The sequence below is a fragment of the Ceratotherium simum genome, chromosome 34 (genome assembly GCF_057802395.1).
Source record: "Ceratotherium simum simum isolate JZ-2026a chromosome 34, ASM5780239v1, whole genome shotgun sequence".
Lineage (NCBI taxonomy): Eukaryota > Metazoa > Chordata > Mammalia > Perissodactyla > Rhinocerotidae > Ceratotherium > Ceratotherium simum.
Window position 1 is genome coordinate 21,838,491 of NC_141933.1, and position 22,215 is coordinate 21,860,705.

At 60.7% G+C, this 22,215-nt stretch overlaps 2 protein-coding genes and 1 long non-coding RNA gene across 6 annotated transcripts; 1 reads left to right on the forward strand and 2 right to left on the reverse strand.

Moving 5' to 3' along the window:
- Nucleotides 1–1,274: 1,274 nt before the first annotated feature.
- Nucleotides 1,275–2,584, forward strand: FREY1 (Frey regulator of sperm-oocyte fusion 1). The gene is made up of 3 exons (XM_004436898.3): nt 1,275–1,855; nt 2,074–2,147; nt 2,339–2,584. Exons 1-3 carry the CDS (start codon nt 1,752–1,754, stop codon nt 2,458–2,460), a joined length of 300 nt encoding a protein of 99 aa, XP_004436955.1. The 5' UTR covers nt 1,275–1,751; the 3' UTR covers nt 2,461–2,584.
- MAPK8IP1 (mitogen-activated protein kinase 8 interacting protein 1) lies at nt 2,564–22,135 on the reverse strand. Of its 4 annotated transcripts, none has more exons than XM_087423045.1 (12): nt 21,927–22,135; nt 10,582–10,687; nt 8,404–8,712; nt 6,797–6,878; nt 5,688–6,500; nt 5,446–5,521; nt 4,707–4,879; nt 4,366–4,475; nt 4,147–4,263; nt 3,977–4,047; nt 3,767–3,883; nt 2,564–3,377 (listed from the first exon to the last, which is right to left on the reverse strand). In XM_087423045.1, exons 1-12 carry the CDS (start codon nt 22,025–22,027, stop codon nt 3,305–3,307), a joined length of 2,148 nt encoding a protein of 715 aa, XP_087279171.1. In that variant the 5' UTR covers nt 22,028–22,135; the 3' UTR covers nt 2,564–3,304. The 4 variants fall into 4 exon arrangements, with proteins under 4 accessions (XP_087279171.1, XP_087279172.1, XP_087279173.1 ...); XM_087423046.1 differs by having other exon boundaries at nt 3,767–3,865; nt 21,927–22,134; XM_087423047.1 differs by lacking the exon at nt 21,927–22,135 and adding an exon at nt 11,871–12,158.
- On the reverse strand, nt 18,982–21,918 carry LOC147912649 (uncharacterized). Its single transcript, XR_015549737.1, has 2 exons — nt 21,580–21,918; nt 18,982–21,197 (listed from the first exon to the last, which is right to left on the reverse strand). It is a non-coding gene; the product is annotated as an uncharacterized LOC147912649 (long non-coding RNA).
- Nucleotides 22,136–22,215: the final 80 nt, after the last annotated feature.

Here is a 22,215-nt window from a genome sequence, read left to right on the forward strand (position 1 = left end):
CAGGAGCAGAGGGGATGAGGCTGGAGGGGGAGCTCAGGGTCAAATCCAGCAGGCCATTGCATACCAGGCAAGAAACTCGCCCTGCCTCTGGGAGGCAGGAGGGGAGGTGCCTGCTTTAAACCTTGTCCCAGCAGCCAGGTGCAGGGCAGAGTGTGGTGGAGTACCATTGCAGGGAGAGACCTCTGACAGTGGACGGGGTGGAATTAAGGCAATGGCAGGGGCACAGACAGGTTTAGGTGTCACTCAGGTAGGCCTTGGGACTGGTTACAGGTAGAGAGAAGAGGGTGGCATCTCAGAGCCAAGGAGGGTGAAGGATGAGGGGTTTGGAGTCAGAGCGTTCAGAACTTGCAGTTCCCGGTAGGGTGACGCTTGGTGCGGACAGAGGATGCTAAGGCAGGTTTGTGGGAGACCCTGGTGTCCAGGACATAGAAGGGGAGACGATCAGTGAGAAGTTAGTTAGCGTGTGGGCTTAGAGCACAGGGGAGCAGATGGGCTGAAGGAGACAACAGAACTTGTCAGCCTCAGGGGGCTACTCAGGACCAGGAGCCAGGGTTGGAAACAAGGGCTGTCCCTCTCTGGGGACGTCTGCTGTCTTAGAAGCAACTGGGTTTCCAAAGTGCAGACCCCCGGGCTCAGCCCTCAGGTTCTGATTCCACAGGCCTGGGGTGCAGCCAGGGGGTGGTTTGGAAAGCCCCTGGGCTTCTGAAGTGACCAGGTTGGCACTGCATTAACACGGGGCTGGGCAGGAACCAGACAACGAAAGGGCCCCACAGCTTGGCCTCAGGCCTGCGAAGAGGCTGTCTCCAGCATACTGTCACACTGCATTTGTTCATTCAACAAATATTTACTGAGCCCCGCCAGGTGTCACGTGCTGGGGACCCTGCAGTGAACAGTCCCTCCCCTCCGGAAGCTTCCTCTCGAGGGGGGCAGGTGCCAGGCTTTGCCACCTAACTTGCAATCCCTTCTCCAGCCTCAGGTGGCGGCAGGGCCAGTGGAGCCCCTGGGCCAGGCTGTTCTAAGCTGCAGAGAGCAAAGTGGGGAAGTAGCTCAGAGCAGGCTCCCCTCTAGTGGCATCTGGGAGTGGGCCAGGGCTGAGTGACCTGCCCTGGGCTCTTCAGCTGGCAGGACCCTCCTGGGACTACTGAGATGTCGGAGGAAGAGATGGAGTGCTGACAGCAGAAGCAGGGGGAGGGGGCGGCTGAGCGGAAGTGGGTGGGGCTCTGGGTGGTGAGGATGCTGAGGTTTCTTCTGTTTATTTTACTGAGGCTGTGAAGTTTCAGCCCCCTGGAACTCTCGCAGCCACTTTCCGGCCTGGTGGATGGTCGTGTCTCTCATGACCTCACTGACCGTGACCTCTGCTGAGGGCCTACTGTGTGCCAGACCTTGGGCACATTATCCGTGTACCTTACCTATAGATGAGAAAAAGGCCTACAGAGATTAAGTGACGTGTCCACTCGCAAGAGGCAAGGATTTGAACTGAGATCTGACTCCAAAAGTCTGTGCCCTTAACGCTTGGGCAGTGACACTGGAACAAGACGTGGTTTGCCACCTGTTGGCCCGCAGCCTCAGTAAAATAAAACCAACAGAAAACAAACCTCACGGCGGAGGTTTCTGGCCTAGGCTCGGGGCTGGTGCTGACGCCGAGCCCTGGAACTAACGCCCTTTGTGAGGTTGCCCTGGGAGCTGGCAGCAGGTTCCGTCCTGCGGGGGGAGGGGCAGGCAGAAGCCAGGATCAAGGACCTGAGTAGAAGATGGTTCTCGCCATGCTGGGGGCTCTGTACCCCAGGGCCCGGCTGAGCCTCTTCCTCCTCTACCTCTTCCTGGCAGCTGCCCTCCTCCGCCCCCAGCCGCTCAGGTAGCTCCTGGGGGCACAGGGTCAGGGCTCAACAGGGCGGGGGGCCTGGAAGGTGGGGGTCTGCCACGCTGTCCCTCCCCTCCCCAGAGGAGAAGCTGGCACTGTTACCCTGGATGTCAGGGGGCTCACCAAGCCCCCCACCCTGGGCAGTTCCCCCCTCCACGAGGAGGTGGTAGTGGCCTCGGGGCCAAGGCTGAGCACCCCAACATCTCCCACAGGCCTCAACGATCTGTTCCCGAGGAATTTTCAGTCCCCCTGGAACTCTCGCAGCCGCTTTCCGGCCTGGTGGATGGTAGTCTCTCTCGTCTCCCCCCTTCCCTCCCCTGCTCTCACCCCTCCCTGCTGGGGCAGGCATGCCCTGGGGGAGGGCACCTGGGTCCAGCCTCAGGGTCTTCACATCCCAGAGAGCATCTGTCCAGGGATGACGTCACAGATTCAAAACCAGATTCCCCCTCCCACCCATACCCTCTTCTTTCTCTTTAGACTACGGGGTCCGACCGAAGCACCCATGGCCACGAGGGCCTCGACCCCTCCTCTCCCAGGCCCAGCAGCGCAAGCGGGACGGGCCAGACATGGCTGAGTATTACTACGACGCACACCTGTGATGGGCGCCCCTTATAAAGTTATTCTGTGCAGCAACGGCGTGGGCTCTCCTGGGATCGAACAAACTGGGCATGGGAGGGGTCCAAGCAGATACACCCACTGCGGTCCAGACAGGAAATGGCACTTTAATAGTTGTGGCCAGTGTGACAGGACCAAGCTGGGGCTACAGCTGAAGCAGCCAGGAGGCCCCGGCTGGCCTGGCTAGTCCAGAAGCGGCCTTTTCCTGCCGGAGCGGGGCCCTGCTGCAGCTCCCTCCTCCCCTGGCGTGGCCCCATGCCTGCCAGGGGCCGGCATGCCGGTGACGTGGCAGGTGACAGAGCTGGGAACAGGGACTGCCCCTCCGCCTGCTGCCCTTCCTTACTGCCAAGTCCTCGGGGGTGGCTGGGCTCACCCTGAGCTCAGAGCCTTCGCTTGGGGTTGGGAGTTGGGGGCAGGGGCTGGGGTGGGCACTCGCAGGTGGCATGGGCATCATCAAGGCAGGAGCCAATGGCCAGAGGGCCTGGCAGCGGAAGTGAGGCCCAGGATGGGGCAGAACTCCTTGCTCCTAAGACGGGTATCCTTCCTGGCCAGAGGCCTGAGACCCCCCAGCCCGCCCCCTCCCAATCCCCGGGCAGCCCGCTCTGTCCTCCATAGATGAATCTAATCCCATATGTTACAATAAACTGCACTTGCTTCTCCCCATGACCCCTGCCCTCCCCCACCCTCAGCCACCGCCACCGGCCCCCACTTCCCCATCCTCTAGTGGTGGCAGGGGCCCCTCCTCAAGCAGAGCCATGTCCTGTCAGCAGCCAGCTGTCCTGGCCCTGGCCTGAGGGCCTGGGGGGTGTGGCGGGAGGGGCAGCGTGGCTACTCCAGGTAGATGTCTTCTGTGGGGCAGGTGTACTCCACGAACTGCTTGTAGAACTGCTGAAAGGCTCTCCTAGGAGGCAGGCAGACACACGGATGACTGGGGAGGAACAGGACCTCACCCCAGGCTTTCAAACTGGAGCCCTGGGGTCCCGGGGTGGGGGGCTCCAGCTCCCCCAGCCGCCGCTGCTCTGCTCTGTTCTCTAGAACTGTGTTTCCTGAGTAAGATTTCAACTGAAGAAGGGGTCCAGCAGCCTAAAAGTTTGGAAGCCACTCCTCAAGACCCCCCACCCACTCTCCAAGCCCCTGTGCCATGATCTGGAGATGGGTGTGCAGAGCTGCGGGGAGGACTGAGTGTGAGGAAGGTGCTCGAGGGCCTGAGACTGGGGCTGGCTCAGTGGGCTGGGTGCTCGGCAGGACACACACACATACACATTTACACGCACACGCGCACACACGTACCCCACGGATTCTGCCAGGGCTTTGGTGGACTCTTCAGACACAAAGACGTGGCAGGCAAACCGGTGGTCAGCTGGGTGCTTGGTGATGAACCCGAAGTACCTGGGGGAGGAGAGCGGCCTGAGGGCGCCACGGGGGCTCGGACCCCACATCCTAGCAGAACAGCTCCAGACACCCCCCATCACGCCCCGACCTCTGTCCCATTCCACTCACTTGTTGTTCTTTGGATGGTATCCGCAGAAAGAGATGTTTTTTAGCTGGAAAAAGTGGCTACATTTATTCCCCTACAGGAGGGAGAAGAGAAGAGGGTGGTGATCAGCCTGCAGGGGGCACAGGTGGAGATCTGGTGGGAGAGCGGGGGGCTGAGGCTGGGGGGCGGTCACCTTGGCCTCCTGGGAGTCATCGGCCTTGACGCCTATCTTCACCCCCCGCACGCTGATCTCTAGGACGCAGCTGGAGGGCGGGTTAAAGTGCACGGTGAGCCGGCGCGTGGTGGCAATCTGTGGGTGAGGGAGGGGAACATCAGGCGCTGGCTGTCCCTCTCCCCAGGAGAGGACGGGGACCGGGCTGGGGGTGACCAGCCACGCACGGGGAGCAGGTACCTTTTGCATAGCGGCACAGAGGACGTCATTGCCCTTGTGGTAGGGAACCTGGACTGAGCCCAGGAACTTCACCCGGAACTGGTCTACCCAGTCACTGTTTTTGGTCAGGGCTGGAAAGCAAGCATGAGGTGAGGAGTGGCAGAGCCAGCAGAGGGTGCCACAATCCACAGATGTCCCAAGTTGGCTGGGCCTCCCTTTTCTCAATTGTGAAATCGACCCAAAGTCACCTCCGCTCGGCCCCCTCCCTGGTTGAGATCTGGAGCAGAGGTTCCCCCGGCAGCAAGTCGGGGCAGGGCAGATGTGGGGCCTGGAGGCACCAGGTGGGGGGAAAGGAACACTACCTGCCATATGTTCAGGCTCCTTGGTGACCTCGATGGCATAGTAGGCAGGGAAGATGCCCCGGGCACCTGTGCGCATATTGTAGGCCTCGTACCAGTAGTCCTCGGCCTGCAGCTCCACTAGCAGAGGGTCGTCCACCTCCAGTTCAAGTTCGTCTTCATGTCGAGGCACAAACCTGTCCGCAATGAGGGCACATGAGGAGCTCACCCCCAGGGCCTCTCCAGCCAGGCCATCCATCTACTCCCCACCCTGCTCTGGGATGGACATCATTCGTTCAATAAACATTTGCAAAGCATCCCGTGTGCCTGTCACAATGCTAGCTCCTGGGGAGACCAAGGTCAATCAGACACGCATCTGCCAATGAGGCACTCACGGGCTAAGGGAGGGAGTGACCAGACCCACTGAGAAAACCGTGAGAGGTCACGGGAAGCGAGTCCTTCCATGTGGAGGGGGGTGAGATGGTATGGGTCTTGTGTGTGGTCAGGCATCATCTCTGCCAGGCGCCCTCCTGCGCTCCTGCCCCCCACCGGATTGGGTGCTCAGTCCTGGGCTCCAGCAGCAGAGCAAAGGCCCCACTCTGTCACCATACTCTGAGTTCCTAGAGGGTGGACGCTGTCCCCCTGGGGCTGAGTGGATGAAAGAATGCCAGTGGTGGGGGTTGGGTTTAGGCCATGTGGTGATGGCAGAGGTGGGGACAGGGGTGGCCCCAGGTGCTGGCCAGCCCAGCCCCTGCACTCTTACCTGAAGATGGCCCGGTGGGTCTGCTCCTGCTCCTCCCCGTTGATGACACAGGAGAAGAGCCCGAAGGACTCTGCACCTGTAGGTGAGAGGGACGGGCAGGAGAATGGTCCCAGCTCTGGTCGAGGTTAGGGAGCAGGTAGAGAGCTCTCAGTCCTAATGCTTTGAACCAGATGGGCCTGAGGCCACCTTCCAGGAACACCCTCATTTTGGCTGTCCCCACCCAGCTCCCGGCGCGGACTCACTGGAAGAGCGAGAGCGGCCACTCATGAAGACGTTCAGGAACTTCTTGGAGAAGTGGACGTCGGGTTCGTCGGGCGTGGAGTCCTCGGAGAGGCAGGCGGGGGGCCGTGGCCGGGGTGCCTCCTCATACTCCTCCCCGATGGCCGACTCATAGGGCGAGGAGGCCGAGGCGCAGTTGTCATAGACAGTGGCCGAGTCACTCTCGTCGCTGTAGTCTCCGAAGCACGGCCGCAGGCTCACCAGCTCCAGCTGTGCATGCTCATCCACCACCAGCGTGTACTTGACCGAGTCGTAGGACAGGGCGCTGGTGTCCGAGCTCAGCGAGGCCCGGGGAGGCGGTGGCGGCTCCCCCAGGCTCCCCCGCCACCCGCCGCCGGGCGGCTCCGCCCGCTCCGGGGACGACAAGCAGTCGAAGCCCTCGTCCTCCTCGCTGATGGAGGGGTGTGGCCGCCCTGCGGCTGAGGGGTAGGCGGCGGGGTCTGGATCGGAGCTGACCGACATCCGGCTCTCGGCCGGCGGCAAGAAGGCGGAGGTGGGCTCTGCGGGGTCGGAGGGCCGCTGCACTGGTGTCAGGTAGATCTCCTCGGTGGCCTCGAGCCGCACGTCGGCCTGGTAGTGGATGCGGTCTCGATGCGAGGGGCCCCGGCCGCCAGGTGGGGCAGCAGGGGGGCCACTGGGAGGCGCCATCTGGGTGGCAGCGCTGCGGCGGCAAGGGCTGTCGGTGGAGGTGCCGCGATCCTTGGTGGGGGCGGGGCTGCTCTGGGGTGGCAGCTCATCGCTCAGGCAGATGTGTTCATGTGGAGGCGTCTGCTCCCCTGGAGAGCGGGCAGGCCAGTGCTGAAGGTGGGCGCCCCACCCTTGACCCCAGGCTACCTGCTCCCTCCACTCAGCATGTCGACACAGAAGCCAAGCCAAGCCTCCTGGGCAGTAGGCCCATGGCAGCTCTGGGGCCAATTACCCTGCCACAGCGGACCGTAGATGGGCCTGCTCAGGGCTGCGGGACAGGCGTTTACCTCTATCCACCAGCTGGAGACTGCTGGGTCTGCTCTCTGCACTGGGGACCGAGGCAGGGCAGGTGGAGGTCCAGGTAAGGAAAAGCATCCTGACTTACCTGTTTTCAGGGGCGAGGATGATCGAGAAACCCGATCCTGCCAACTGTGCTTCTTGCCCAGAGAATTATTATTCAGTGTGTCCTGTGTAAGGAACAAAAGGCCCTTGTGACAGAAGCGGTCAACGGTGCCTGGCACAGGGAGGCCCTGGCCCTGCCCCCATCAGGCCAGCGCTAGGCCATTTGCTGCCCCTGCCCCCCACCCCGACTTGCCAAGGGCCTTATCCCCAACCTTCCTCTGGAGCAGGCAGGAGGGGTGGCAAGTCACAGTTCTCTCAGCCAGGCTTCCTGGCTCTACACGGCCCTCCCTCCTGGCTCAGGGAAGCTGGCCAACCCTCAGAGAGATGCTCTTATCAGTCTCAACAAAGGTGGTGATGGCCAATGTGTGGTGGTGAGTGGGGGAGGAGGAGGGGGGAAGCAGGAGCCATCTGGGGATACAGCCAGACTCCTAGTCCCAGACACTGAAGGTTTACATGGAAGATGCTCACTTCCAGCCCAAGTCCCCTGGAGCTCGGGAAGCTATGGCCTAGGGAAGGGGCAGGGACATTCTAGGAGAGCCCAAAAAAAGCACAAGGAAGGGGCCCCCCAGCAGCTGGCCTGGGGGACTGGGGTGAATCATCCAGATGACGAATCCATGACATGGTTCCCCACCTCCCCAGAAGCACACGCCTGAGGAATGTCAGATGTAGTTGTCAGCAGACCCCCTTCCTGGACCTCCTGGGCTGCGCATCCCACATCCTCAGCCCCTAGAGACCCCCCAGCACGATGCCTACATACAAGGCTCCCTACACATACCTTAGGCCCCCTCCCCTGGGAACACCCTCACAGGCCCTCACATTCATGAGTCTGACTGCCAAAATCCACCCCAGAGGATCCTGGGAAAGGGATCAATCCTTTCCCTGCAGCCCCTGCACCCTCCACCAACAGCCCCACCTCTCCTGACTGGGCCTGGAAGACAAAGGGCCACAGCCGGGCTCTCCTCCACCCCATTCAACTCTCCTTGGCATCCAGCCACCCCACCCCCCAGCCCAGGGGCCCTGGGCCCCCAGCTCAGCCAAGCAGCTCCACCTCCCATTTCTCTTCTCTGCCTTCTGGGAATTCCCAGCTGCCCACATTTCAAATCGGTGCCGCCTCTGAGCTCCCCATCCCCAACCCTTCACAATCTCCCAGGACCTTCCCCCACAACTAGCGCTTCAGAGGCCCTTTTCTCCAGGCCCTGCCTCCGCTCCCCCTTCACCGGGAACCCCATCCCCTAAAGCGAAAAGCCTGCCCCAGCCGGAGGTCCCAAGCTCCAAACCCTGGCAACGCCTCAAAGCCCTGTTCCCTTAATCCCCCACTTCTCTCTCTACCCGGATCCTGGCACTGTCCCCCTCCTTCACTCCTTCACCCGTCCTCAAGGCTCCAAACCCAGCCAGGCCACTGGGCCGCTCTCTCCCCCTGAGCGCAGATCCTACCTGCCTTCGGAGGCCACCTCCTCAGGGACCTCTCTCGTGGGAACCCTGGAGGTCTCGCGGCCGGAGACTCCTCCCGCGCCGGACCGGCAGGTCCCTGTCGCAGCCCCTCCTCGCTCGGGCGCCGCCCCCAGCCCCGCCCCACGCCGCGCGCCTCACCTGAGACCGCGGCACCTGCGGGAAGAGGTTGAGCGTGGTGGGCCGCTTGGGCCGGTACGTGTCCCCGACGCCCGGGCCCTGGCCCTGGCCCTGGCCCTGGCCGCGGGGCGCCGGCTCCTGGCGGGGCTCGGCCTCGGGCGGCCCCGCTCCCGGCCGCCGCGCCGCGCGCTCCTCCTCGTCCTCCTCCTCGTCGTCCTCGGCGCCGGGAGTGTCGCTCGCCGCGTCGATCAGGTCCATCTGCAGCATCTCGGCCTGCAGCCGGCTCGCCGCGCCGACGCCGCCCCCAGAAAGCAGCCCGGCGCGCGGGGGCTGCGCGCGGACGGAGGGGCGTCAGGGGGCGGGGCCGAGGCCACCGCGCTCCGCCCCCCGCCCGGGCGAGTCCATTACGCCACCGCCAAGGGGGGGAGAGAGGGAGCCGGACAGGGGCCCGGCGAGAGGGGGCCGCGCCCTCCTGCCCCCCGCGAGCATGCGCGAGGCCGCCTCCTCCCCACGCCAGCCGGCGCCTTTTGACAGTTCACACCTCTCTCCTCCCCACGGCCCCCCGTTCCTGACTCTTTGCACCCTCCCGTTCCCTTGGCAACAGCCGGTGACCTCACCGGGTTGTAAGCCGAGCCCAGAGTGAGGTCACCGCTGTTGCCATGGGGACGCAGGGTCGCTAAGGAGTTCGGGCCCCACAAGGGAGGGGAGTTAGCATTTGAAGGGAGCAGCGGGGAAAAGTCTCAGCCAGGCGAGGGATTGCGGGAGGAGGACCTGAGCGTGACCGGAAGAGGGATGTGGAAGGGAAGGGGCAAGTTGGGGGCACCTGGACGAGGCAGTGGCATCCCCCACCCGCCCTGTCCACAGGCCGAGGCCCCTCCAACCTGAGATTTGCCCTCAGGCCAGCCTAACCTTGACAGTTCAGAGCCCCGTTCTAGTTCCAGCTCTGCCACCAACTCCTGGCACCTTGGACAGATCCCCTGACCCTCCAACTCCCTCACCAGTTAACTGCCTCCCAGCTCGCCAGAGAGGTGAGGACTCACTAGCAAGAGTGTGTGCGAGCCCCCTGGAGCTTGTCTAAGGCCCCACAAGGCACAGCCCTAGCTAGTACTGCCTCAGGGCCCTGGCTGGTTGCAGAGACCCCCTCTCCAAGGCTCTGCTGGTGCATGTCGGGGAAGAGGGTGGTGTGGGAGTCCAGAACAAGTGTACGACCTTAGAGAAGCTATATCAGGGCCTGGGACCCTTCCCCAAGTCCAGAATAAGTGGTCTCTGCCTCCATCCCTTGCTGGCCTGGCCAGAAAGTGGAGGGTTGGGGTATAAGTACTGGAGGGTTATCCTCACCCCTTGGTTTCCTCTCGTCTCACAGAGCTTACAGAATCTCTGGGGACAACAGGAGGGCAACACAGAGACAGGCACCCCACCCCACTCACACTGCGGCCCCCCTCTGCTAACCACTCTCTTAACACCATGTCTGCTTTGGCTGCCCCCTCCTGGAGGCTGAGAGGCTCTGGGCTCTGCCACCCAGCCCTGTGCTTTGCCTTCCATTTTCTGGCTAGCAGTCCCTTCTTCCTATTCCGAAAAGACACAGGGGGACTCCTCTCTGGCCCAGGCTCCCCAGATGCTGAGGACTCCTGGCAGGATTTAGAACTTCGGGAACGGAGACAGCCATCTGCCCTAGGGGCCACAAGCAGCAGCCATGCTGGGTAACCCTCCAGAGGGGCCTTGAGGGCTGCAGGCCAGAGAGGGTCGGCGAGGCTGGGCGGTGTGGCTTGGGGCAACGGCAGCGGAGGGAGCACCCTGGCTCTTTGTTCCTGCCCCAAAGCACTGCAGCTTCCACCAGACTCCACCCTGCTCTGCCTCTGGCCCTCTGCCAAGGCCTCTCTGAAAGGATTTAGGGGAGCCCTGAGCCTTCTTTAACTCTGGCCCTAATTGCTACTGTCCTAGATCTCGAGACCTGCTGCCCTCTCCCTTCCTGTGGGCAGTTGAAGGAGTTGCCTCCTGCCTTAGCCCCTGGCAAAAAAAAAAAAATTCTGATTAAGCACCCAAGATGTGCCAGCACTGTACTGGATGTTTCCTGCATGTTATTTCATTTAACGAGGGTGCTGTAAGGATGCTGAAGGCCTCTGTGGACATGGGGGTTCCCTCAGGCCTGTCCCTGCCCGTCCTGCCACCTCACTCGGGCTCCCGGGAGCCCGCCCTTACCCGTAAGGACAGGGTGTCTTTGCACTGCAGGCTGATGCCACACTCGTCGGTGATCTCCGAGAGGTCTTCATCCTCAAACTCCTCCAGGCTGATGTCATGGGTGAGCCTGTGGGGACAGGAAGCCAAAGTTACAACACAGGGGGACTGCTCAGCCCACTGATGTCCCCCTAGTACCTCTTCCAAGGGGCAGCCCCTCGAAGGCAGATCACAGCCCCCAAGATGGGACTTGGGGTCCACCTGCGCCCATGCAAGGGATAACTACCAGGCAAGGAGAGAGTTCTGGGCTCATGCCAAAAGGCAGTCGTCCTGGGGTGGCAGTGGAAGGGGAGGCTCTGGGCTATTGTAGCTCCTCCCGGTTGGGAGTTGGCCATCCTGTTGCCAACCAGGAGGCAGTGCCTAGAAGGCCTAGCTGGTCAGGACCTCAGCTCTGCCAGAGAAATGCCTCCCAGGGTCAAGGCAGGTGCCCAGGCCAGTTCACCCATGGAGAAGGCAGAGAGATGAGAAGAGACGCCAAGGGATGCCGGGGGCGGGCGGGGGGGGGGGTTGGGGGGTGCTCCCTGGGCAATCTGTGCAGCAATGAAACCCAAGGTGCTGGCAGAGGCCCCTCCCCAGCCCCAGAGAGTGCTCCGCGCCCCCAGCCCAGGAAAGCCCAGGCCTCTTGAGCTCTCTGGTGACAGGGTGGATGGGTTCAGCCCGTCCCAGGAGACACAGGAGACACTTATGCCCCCTTCTGTGTTCTCGGTCTCATCTCTTCAACCACGAAAGCGCCTTGCTCAGCATAGGGACCCTGAACAGGAGGCTGCCCAGATGGGGTCAGAGAAGGCTCCAGGTTGGGGTGGGAGGTGTCGTGAGCTCAGGAGGTGACCAGAGCACTTCAGCACCAGAACTCTCACTGGCCGCACTAGAACCCTCCCCCCCAGGCCAGCCCTGTGCCCCCACCCAGAGGGCTGTGCCAGCCACTGCGGTGCCCGCCTGCCCCCTGCACCTGCGCACCCCAACCCTAGGCACTCTGCCTGGTTTGGTGTGGGTGGGACATTTGGGAGAATTCTGTTGGGAAAGTTGGGGGGAATTCTGAGCCTCTTCCTAAATAAGACCAGGAGACTGAGGCAGACAGCAAGGGAGACCCACCAGTCCAAGGTCACCCAGGAGAGGGGGTGGCCCAGCCCCCAGGGGATCTTAGGAGGCCCATCCCCCCACCTCTTGCCTCAGTCAGACCAAACAGAGACCCAGAGGGCAATGGAGCTGCCCCCACACTTCCCCCCTCCCCCACCGGCCCCCACATCCCCTACCAGCGCTCCCAGTGGTCCTCCAACCAGCTGTCATTGTCTGGGCTTGAATCCATCTTCAGCACCAGCTGCATGGAGAGCCCTGCCCGGCCGGGGGGCTGTGGGGCCCCAGAGCCACCCTCTCATGCCCAGAAGGGTGGGGGGGCCAGGGCTCGGGGCAGGGCTGGGGCCTGGGGCCTCCACCGCCAGGGCCTGCCTTTCTGCGTCCTGCCTGCTGCAGAAGCCTGGGGAGCTCATTAAAAATAGAGGGGCCGGGAGAGGAGGCAGCAGCTGCCGACCCCGGCCCCGGCCCTGGCCCCGGCTCCTCCCGGCCCAGCCCTCGGCTGCAGGCAGCTTCCTCCCGATGCGCCGCTGCCGCTGTCGTTGCCGCCTCCCCCTCGGGATCAGGTTACCGCAATCGATGCTGCCGCTCCACCTGCCCTTCCAATGCCCCTGTCGGGGGCTGGGTGGCCCCCCTCCCTGGCCCAGGCTTGTAAGCAGATGGCGGAAATCTGGGATGATTCCCCCGCAAAAGACAGCCCCTGATCTGCTTTAAAGGGCCAGCGCCATACTCAGGGTGCCTGGTGGTGAGACGGGGGGCTTCCGAAATTCTCCATGAATGGATGCCCCACCCGCACAGCTACACGCTCAGCCCCCACACCTCATGCAGGCGGCTTCTGTGGGCCCAGGAGGCGTCCAGACAGTGCCGACTAGGGTGGGTCCGTGCTATCTCTCATCCCCCCTCCCCCCACCAGGGCTCCATCCTTCGGCACCCAGGAAGTGCCTATGGGCACGGGAGGCTGCAGGGCAGGAGCAGACCATGTGTGGGCCTCTCGGAGCAGGGCTGGAAGGGCGGCCTGGGAGCTAATGAGCCTCCTGTCGCTGTGGAGTGACATAAGCAGCAGCTGGAAGGCCCCTGGAGGGAACGGCAGAGAGGAATTCTGACCGGGGCAAGGGGACTGGATGGACTCTTTAAGAGGCTCTTTAAGGCCTCTTCTGACCTAGAGCCCGGGGGAGGTAGGTTCCCTAGGGCTGGCAGAGGGTGTGGCATGGAAGTGGGGGTTCCACGCTGGGGAGGAGGCTGGGGAGGAGGGCCAGGGCTGGGTGGCATCTCTGGCCCCGGGAAGAGAACCGAGTGGCCGGCACTAAGTGAATGGTCAGTACACACCAGCTGCCTGGACAGTCACAGAGAAGGCACCCCTGGGACTCAGCCAGCATCAGGGAGCCACAGGACCACCGGGCATCTGACCCCGAGGTGCCCTCAGAGGCCCCCTGCTCTGCCGGTGATCCCTGTGCACATCTGCCTCTCCTCTTCCTCACTGCCCAGCCCTGGTCCAGCTCCCACCTCCCCAGTCCCAGACCTCCCCACTGGCCGGCCTGCCTCAGTCTCCCCACGCTGTACCACTCCATCCCACCCACCGCTATCAGGCAAAGCTGCCAAAACACCACCCTTTGGCCCCCGACTCAAAACTCGCCAGGGTTCCCTGCTAGCGGCCGACTCCTTGGCCTGGGATTCAAGGTCTCCAGCTGTGTGATCATCTGTGCCTCCTGCACCTGCCTCCCGGTGTCTAACCCAGCGCCTGGATGGAGCACATGGCAGGCTCTCAACGTGCGCTTGCTGGAAGAAGGCTCAGTTAAGCCCACTCCAGGAAGCCCTCCTGGCTGCCCCCCGACGCCCTGTGTCGGTGCCCTGCAGCCCTCCTGGCAACACTCACTGGTCCCCTGTCGTCCCCTCACTTGTGTTTGGTGCCACCTTCTGCGTGGATGGAAGGCAGGGCGGTGGAGCAGACAGGACCAGGCCTCCATCAGATACCCCCCAGGCTGCCCCAGAGGTGACGGAGTTCACATTCCCTACCCTGTACCCAGCAGGTGATGGATACAGGGCCCCTCCCTCCCAGCTCCAGGCTGGCCTGTATGCTCCTGGAGGACAGAGCGGGCGAGGTCATTGTGCATACCCTGGGCACTCAGTACATGCCTGCTACATGTGTCGGGGTCACCCTTAGCCTCTACTCACTCCTCTCAAACCCAAGTGTTGGGGGCAGGCCTGCAGGGTCTGGCTTGGACCTGGGCTGGGGGCCTCTCGGCTCATCTCTACACCCCGGGCATCACCCGACATTCCCACTTCCTAGGACGGCAGGTCCGGGGGTCAGCAGGGACAGCTGTACCATCCTTTACAGATGAGGGAACTGGGTGAACTGGCCAGTGGTGGAAAGGGCCCCAGTGGGGTGGGTCGAGGGAACTCCTTATCTGACTTTTATCTCATCAGCGAGGCAGGACGGCAGAATGGTCCCCATCTCAGGCTTGGAGCAGGAGGCCTGAGATCAAATCCTGACTCCTTCACTTATGAAAAGCAGCCACTCCATCTCCTGAGCAGCTGCTGTGTCCTGGTCGCTGACCTTCTTCACGCTCTGCATTTCACTTAATCCTCACTCCAGCCTTGGGAGAGGGTTTTATTTCACCCATTTTACAGATGAGGAACCCTAAGGCTCAGACATAAGGTGCCTCAGTTTCCCACATATAAAATGAGGCCACCCATACCTGCCCACCCACCTCAAGGTTGCTGGGGAGACTAGCAGAGCGGAGTGTTTGTGAATTGCAGAGTGCTGTCAGGAGGTCACGACCAACGATCAAGGGGGTGGACTGGTCAAGGAGTCCCCTGTGCAAGTTACCCCCTCCTGGCCCGACCCTGCTCTCTCCTCTCGCTTCTCCAGGCACCGGATGTTCTGGGTCTCCCAGCTAAAGCCCCCAGAGACCCTGTGTAGAGGCAGGGCTAAACAGACCCTTGGTCCCGCCAGGCTCAGGGAAGGCAACTGTGGGGAGGAAGGGGAGGAGGGAAAAGATGGAGGGCAGGAGGGAAGGAAGGAGGGAGGGGGGTTCCTTCCTGACCCCGCCCATCCATCTTCTGGGAAACCTGAGCCCTGAGCACCAGGAGGACACCTCCAGCTCAATCACACAACCCTCCCAGGCCAGCATCCCTCACCTTTAGATCTGGAGACTCAGCAACTTCCCTTTGGAGGGATCACTGCCGATCAATGGGTAGTGCTTGCCCTTTGCCCATTCGGGTGTCATGGGTCCCGAGGTCTCATCCATATTAACATTTGGTGACTCTGTCATGAGTTTGGTCTCTTGAGACCTCCCTGAACTTTGGGGTCTATCTTTATATTCGAGGCCCCCTCCTCCTGCATCTCCTTGTCTCCTCCTACTCCAGTGCCCCAGTCCTGTCTTCTGTCCACGCGGGCTGCTCACTGCATTCTGAACATGCCATCCTCTGGGCCCCCCACCCCTTCCCAAGCTGAGCTCTCAATGAACAAACGTGCCTTTTGTGTTCTGATGTTGATTTCATGGCCTCTCCCTGGCCACGTGCTGGCACATCTCCCTGTTACCCCCGCACCGCCTACAGCAGTCCCAGCCCTTTCTAATTTGCTGTTTCAACCCAGGGCTGAGCTAGAAGTGTACGCAGAGTAAGGGTTAAGTGGTAAAGTGCTGAGGCTTTAGCTGAGCAAGGCCAAATCGGAGCCAGGCATTTGGCTGTGGGGGAGGCCATTCTCTTCTTCCTGTTCCTGGCTCTCCTGGAGTGAGGTGAGGATGCCAGCTGAGTGACCTTGGGTCCCAGCCACAGTGCCCCACAGGCCCTTCTTGCGACAGAGAGCATCTACGGTCCAAGGGTCCAGCCTGTCTCTCTGCTGCCCTCGGAGTGCTAAGCAGAGCTGGCTCCCAGTGGGTTCTCAGGACACCTGTGGATCAGCTGCTCCTCTCTAAGCAGGTTCCCCTACAGCCATTCTCCACTGGGCAACCAAAACCCACATTTGAAATGCAAATCTGGGCTTGTCACCCGTCCCCAGCTCAGAACCTTCAATAGCTTCCCCTGGCCCTTAGGGAAAGAGGCTAAAATTCTCACCTGTGGCCTGAAGGGCCTCCCGTCCCCTCTAGCCTGTATCTTCGCCCTCCCAGGCCTCCCACCCCGCCCCCAACTCTCTAGGCTCCTGCCCCACAGGCTCCCTCAACAGAGCCTTCTCTGACCTCCCTGACCAGGCCAAACAGTCCTACCACTGGCTCTCTCAGTCCCTCTGGCGGGTAGTTCCGGACTTTGGGTTGTAGCGACTAGTGGTGGGCTCCCCCTAGAGGCAGGTGCTCCATGAGGGCAGGATCGTCTCTCTCTTGCCCAACAATGTGTGGCGTCTAATAGGTACTTCATAAATGTTGTTGGATGAATGAGCCACTGGTGTCCCCAGCTCCTTCTAGATTTTCCCCTTGGGAATCTCGAAGTCAGTTCCCCTTTCAGCTTAACTTCCTGTGTCCTCACCTATGTCAGAGTCTAGGGTAGGATGTGTAGGCCCCTGGGAAGGTGGCACTGGCTGAAAAGCAGGCTAGGGGCGAGCCAAGCCCAGCCTCATCCTCAGAACCCTCTCTCCATCCCACTCCTAGCGCTGGGTGTCAGGCTGGGTGTGTTGCTGTGGTCTGGAATTCTCTTCCCGACCATGTCCGCACTGGCGTCACCTCCAGTGAAAACTGAATCCAACCCACGAAGGGGTTAGAATGTGTCTGATCAGTTTAAACTCCTTGACGCTGAGACGGAACAAGAACTCTGGGATTGGCGATTCAACTTGTAGGAAACTGCCCCGAGAAAACATTCCCACAGTGGAAAAACTTTTTTGTTTTTTTTCCTGAGGAAGATTGGCCCTGAGCTAACACCTGTGCCCATTTTCCTCTATTTTATACGTGGGACGCTGCCACAGCATGACTTGATAAGTGGTTTGCAGGTCCATGCCCGGGATCTGAATCCGCGAATCCTGGGTTGCTGAAGTAGAGTGTGCGAACCTAACCACTACGCCACCAGGCTGGCCCCTGGAAAAACCTTTATACACAAGGACACCTATTCCCCATAACAGCAGACAAGTGAAAACTGCCAAAGAGCCCAGCACCAGGGGGCGGTTACACTGTGGCCGTCCAGTGGATGGAATTCCATCTGCGGTTGGACTATTGTGCCGTCTTTGCATGAACATCATAAAGTCTGTGAATTAATGTGGAAAATGGCAACTGACATAACGAGTAGAAAGACAGAATATATGACCTTATGGTGTCCCATGATGAACCCCATACAGGAAGAAGCGCTAACGCGGCCATGGTGTGAGATGTGGTTGGGTCCAGGGGGATCTTTGCTCCTCCGCTCTCCTTGACAAACTTTCTGAACTGGGTGACACCAACCTAGCGCCAGGCTCCCAGTCCTGGTTCTGGGCTGCCTGCCCTCTCTCAGGGCTGTGTTCCTGAGGGCAGACGCCACCACGTTCACTCTGGCACTGACTTTCCACCCCTGCTCTAATCCACGCACAAAGCCTGTACACCGCAGGCACTAAATAATGCCTATTAAAGGAAGTGCCGGTTGACTGTGACACTGGATGCTCCATGACAGCACCACGTGTATCTCCAGTGCCAGAACGAGGCAAGGCACATGGCTGATGCTCCTAGAGATTTTCTGAATGAATACAATGGGCCAGGGGACAGAGATGTCACCCACACCAGGTAAGAATCTCCAAGGGGTGGTGGCAGTGACCCAATCTGTGGGATCCACTGGGGCTCCAAGCTATAGCTGGGTTGTGGCCCAGTCCCAAGAATCCAGAGACCAACTTTAAGGCTGTGACATCAAAGAACAGGTTGACATTCTGCCTGGGCCAAGTCAACACTCTGTCCCCACACTGGAGGTTCATCAGGCCCCGGGCCAGGGGGAGCTGCCCCGGGCTTCAGGCTGGGGGAGGGCAGCTCCGGCAGCAACAGCTTTTCCGTTCCCCACCCCCCCACCATGGCCGGCTGAACAGATCACAGGGCTGGCACTCCTCAGCCTGGTCCCTGGCCATCTCCCGTCACTCTGCTGTCTCCCTGGGTAGCGATGTTCCCTCTGAGGCTTCAATGGCTGTCTCTCTCTCTCTCTCTGAGATGAGACTCCCAGGGTCTCTGGCCCCAGGCCAATCCTCTCCTCTGAGCTCCAGACCCCAAGCCAACTGCCTGCTTGAGTCTTCCAGTTGGGTCTCCCAACCATCACCAGCCTCAGATTCAGCAGGTCTCCTAAAGATTTCACCGCCTTGCTCGCCAAACCTCTCATCTTCCACAGGGCACCCCATCCCCTGGGGGCATAGCATCAGCCTGGACTCCTGTCTCTCCTCTATCTACCCCTTGCACCAGCTCCCTCACCAAGTGGGCTAACCAACCTCTAAATCTTCCTCACATCCTCCCCACCCCTCCTTCTCACCAGCGGGATGGCCGGTCTCCCAGTGGTCTCCCTGCCTCCCCGTCCACTCTCTACCCAGCAGCCAGAGTGATCATCCCAAGATGGCATCCAAGGCTGTCGTTCCCTGCCTCCTAAACCCTTGCTGGTTCCCACTGCTTGTTCGTGGACAGGCCAGTGTCTCAACACGGCCTACAGGTTCCTGCCTGCCTGCCCTCCACTTGCCCCAGACCATGCTGCTTCACTTCTTCTCAAGCTGAGATGAACCCTTCCTGAGGCACAGGGCCTGGCTTCCCCCGGCCCCTCACCTGGGTCACCATCTCACCTACCAGCCTGTCTTGTACGGCCTTGTCTGTCTGTCTCCCTCCTACACTGTCACCTGCATCATGGCCAGGCCCATGTCTGTGCCTCTGGAGTGTCTCTCTGTTGAGCCTGGCAAAGTGCATATATTTGTTGAGTGAATAAAGGAACAGCCAAGCGCGTACGACCTCATGAAGAGATGAATAAGGAGGTCTCTGCACTCTTCAGTGACCTCATCTCTCATCCCTGAGGCGGTGTGGTAGGGTGCAGAGAACTCCATCCAGGGAGTTATGAGGCCCAGGTTCTGTCCCAGCTCTGCCACTGACTTGCTGTGTGTTCTCAAGGAAGCCACTCACTCTCTCTTGTCTTCTCCTAAGTAAAAGGGGAGGGGAGTAGTTTGGATGAGCTGATTTCTAAGGTCTCTCTCATCCCCAACTCCTCTTCCACACAGCCAGGGCAGGCTGCTCGCTTTACTTTCCGCGAGCATCCTTTGTCCCTCCCACATGGACTGTCCCACTGTCCCTCCCTGTCGTCCCCCGTCCCAGCTCAATGTATCCATTGCATAAGTTTCCAAATCTCTTTTCTAGAGTTTTCCTTATAATGAACATGTATCACTTTAGTTTGGAATTTTCTTTTATTATTTTGTAAGTTACAGAATTAACCTATGCTTGTTATAGAAATAAGAAGTCAAATAATACAGAAGTATGTAAAACAAGTGAAAATCCCTCCCCTCATACCATATCCGGAGGGAACTACTAGTCACTGGTTGGCGCATTTCTATAATCAGAAACAAACACATATTTATTCAAACCAACTACCAACAGAAGAATGCTCGACACCCCTCCAGCTCCACGCCTGGGTCACCCCTCCACAAAGTCTCCCCCAGTGTGCCAGGGCTCCCTCCTTTCAGCGTGGCTCTGAAATCAGATTGCCTGCGTTCCAACCCCAGCTCTGCCACTTCCCTAACCTCTTTATGCCTCAGTTTCTTCATCTGTAGAGTGGGGATAATAATAACACTCTGTTTGTACGGTTCTGGTGAGGACTAAATGCTCTTGCACAGAAAGCACCGAGAGTGGTGCCCGGGGAAGAGACGGTCCCGAGGGCCAGTGCTTCCCACTGTTCTTCCCTGAGAGCAGGCCCTGCTACTCTCTGTACTCCAGGACGCCAGCATCCGGGTTCCTCCCTCATTAAATAAGAAACCGCTAAGGCATTACCGAGCACCTACTCTGTGCCAGCCATTGGGCAAACCAAAGTTTAGGTGTTGACTTCTTATGCCTTTTGGAAGCTGACAGTGGTGCTGAGGGTACACACACAATAATAACAACAATATTAAAAAAACAGCTCTGTATGAATGCAGCTTTCCACAGCCCTTGAAACACTCAACATGTGCCCTCTCATCCGAGTCTTAGGACTGCCCTGAGCAGGTGCTAAAGCCGGCATCACGGAGAAGAAACAGGCTCAGAAGGTCAAGTGCCCAGTCTTGGTACATGGCTAAGAAGGCCGAGCCAGGACTCAAACTCAGCTGAGTCAGATCCAGGACCCCACCAAAGAGCCACGAGAGAGCAGTAACCACCCTGGGTTAAACCAAGTTGGGCCCAGGGAAAGGGCAGCGGGGGCTGCCAGGGCAGGCGGGGTAGGTCACGTGGGGCTGGAGACACGGCCCTGATTATTCCCACAAGCTGGCCTTGTCCACGGCCAGGCCACGGTGTCCTGGAGGGCCGGCCCACACCACAGCCTTGGCGTACTGCCACCTGCGCCCACCAGGCCCAGGGCCAGATACACTCACTGGCTGGCATCTGCCACGTCAGCTCCTCTTGCTGACGTGTCCATGGTGACCTGACAGCCAGGGGCAGGGCTGGATGGAGTGCTCTGTCCTCTGTCACGTGGGGATGGGGGGGCGGGGTGGGCAAAGCTGCCCTCTGGGCCAGAAGCAGGGCCTGGAGGTAAAGTGGACTGAACACACACAGACTTGGGTTCCAGTCCAGCCTCAGGCTCTGACATCCTCGGGTTCCTCAGGCAAGTCCCCTGCTTTCTGAATCTCAGTCTCCTCATCTATAAAATGGGCAGACCGATACCCAGCCCAGGGTGGTTGTGAGAGTTAAATGAGCCAGCTCTGGGAAAACGCTTTGAATGGTAATGAGCTATATAAATGCCGGCTAACACGGGGGCTGACCCTGGTGGAGCACCGACTTGATGTACATTAAGGAATCAATATTAATTAGCTTACCTAACAGATGGAACTCAGAGAGGACAAAATCACCCAGGTCATGCAACTAGCAAGTGGTGGAGCCAGGATTTGAACCCAGGTCCCTCTGAGCTCCATGCTCTTCCACTGCAGAGGGGCCTCCTGGTAGGAAGGCAGTGTGTATCATGTCAGGTGGAGTCAGTCTCAGACCTCAGCCTGGTACTCTGAGGCACTAACCACAAAGACCCCAGCCCTCCAGCCTTCAGGCTTGGCCTCCTCCATCTGGTCCCCTCCTTCTGGTCTTCCACGCTCAGCTCAGAGCCTCGGGGAGATTTCTAGTCCTGATGATGCCATTAGAGATCCCCAGGGGCCCCTGCCCACCTGAGGGCCAGGGAGCCAGCAACCCCCTGGTCAGAAGAGGGGTAGGCCAGGGCCCAGCTGGGGCCGGCTGGGGTGGGGGCCCCAGGAGAGGGGAAGGCGCCAGCTCATTAGATGGAGATGGGGTTCGTCTAGGCCTCCTTCTCCTAGGTACTGTAGCAGCTACACCCTCCTCTTCCTCCTCTCCAACTGGGGCCAGGATTATGGGGGAGGGACCTTCCCCCACAACATCCATTGTCCACTTCTCTGAAATCCACTTCCCAACGACCTAATATCAGAAAGGTTCAAGGAGGGGGGTAAAGGGGGAGCTCAGGTCAGGGTCCTGGGTACTTACCCCAGCAGGGACCCCGCCCCCATGTTCCTCGCTACTCCCGGGCCATCCAAACCAGACTCCCCCTCCCACAGGGGGGCCTAGGATCTCCGGGTTGAGGCTGAGCCTTCCGCACCTGCACACACCTGACCAGGTCAGCGCTTGCCCAAATCCACAGAGGTTCCTGGGAGTTAGACCCCTCTGGCCAGGCAGGGCTGGGGGAAGGGCCCACGACTCCCTTCTTCCAGCACCAAGAAACTGGGACCCGCGGGGCACCCCAGCCTGCTTCCATCTCTATTCAGAAGCCTTCGCACTGGCCACAGGCAAAGCCCCAGCCTACCTGCCTCCTCGGAGATCTCACTCCAGACCCCACCAGGCCCCGCCGCCGCCCCCAAGTGGGAAAGACGGCGGCCTCCGCGCCCCCTCCTCCAATTCCACCTCAGAATCTTCTAGCCTAGGACATGGAATGGCGGAGGGAGCTGCACCAGGGATACGCGGCGGCGATCAGTCTGGACTGGAGGCTGAGCGGGATTCTGGGGGCTCTGTCCGGGGAAGAGACCCCATCCCCACGCCGCCCTCCGGTTCCCGAGGTCTGGGGTGTGGGTGTCGGGGCCGGGGGGAGGGGAGCCGGGGCAGATCAGTCGGGGCCAAAGGGCGGGGCGCGGCGCGGCGGCCGGGGATTCTCACCTGAAATTGGGCGGCGACGCGATGTGCAGCCCCAGGAACGGGGAGGCGGCAGGCGGGGACGCGGCCCCCCCGCCCAAGCCGCCGCTCTCTCGCTCCGCCATTCTCCGGCACAGCCCTGGCCATCCGGGCGGAGCGCGGCGCGGAGGCGGCGGCGACGGCGGGGAAGGAGGCGGGGGCGCGGCGAGAGGCCGCCGCCGCCGCGGGGCTCGGGCTGGGGCGGGCGCGCCGGGCGCACCTGCGCAGGGCAGGGCGCGGCTGGACCGCGCGCCGCTCTCGGCTCCGGCGCGAG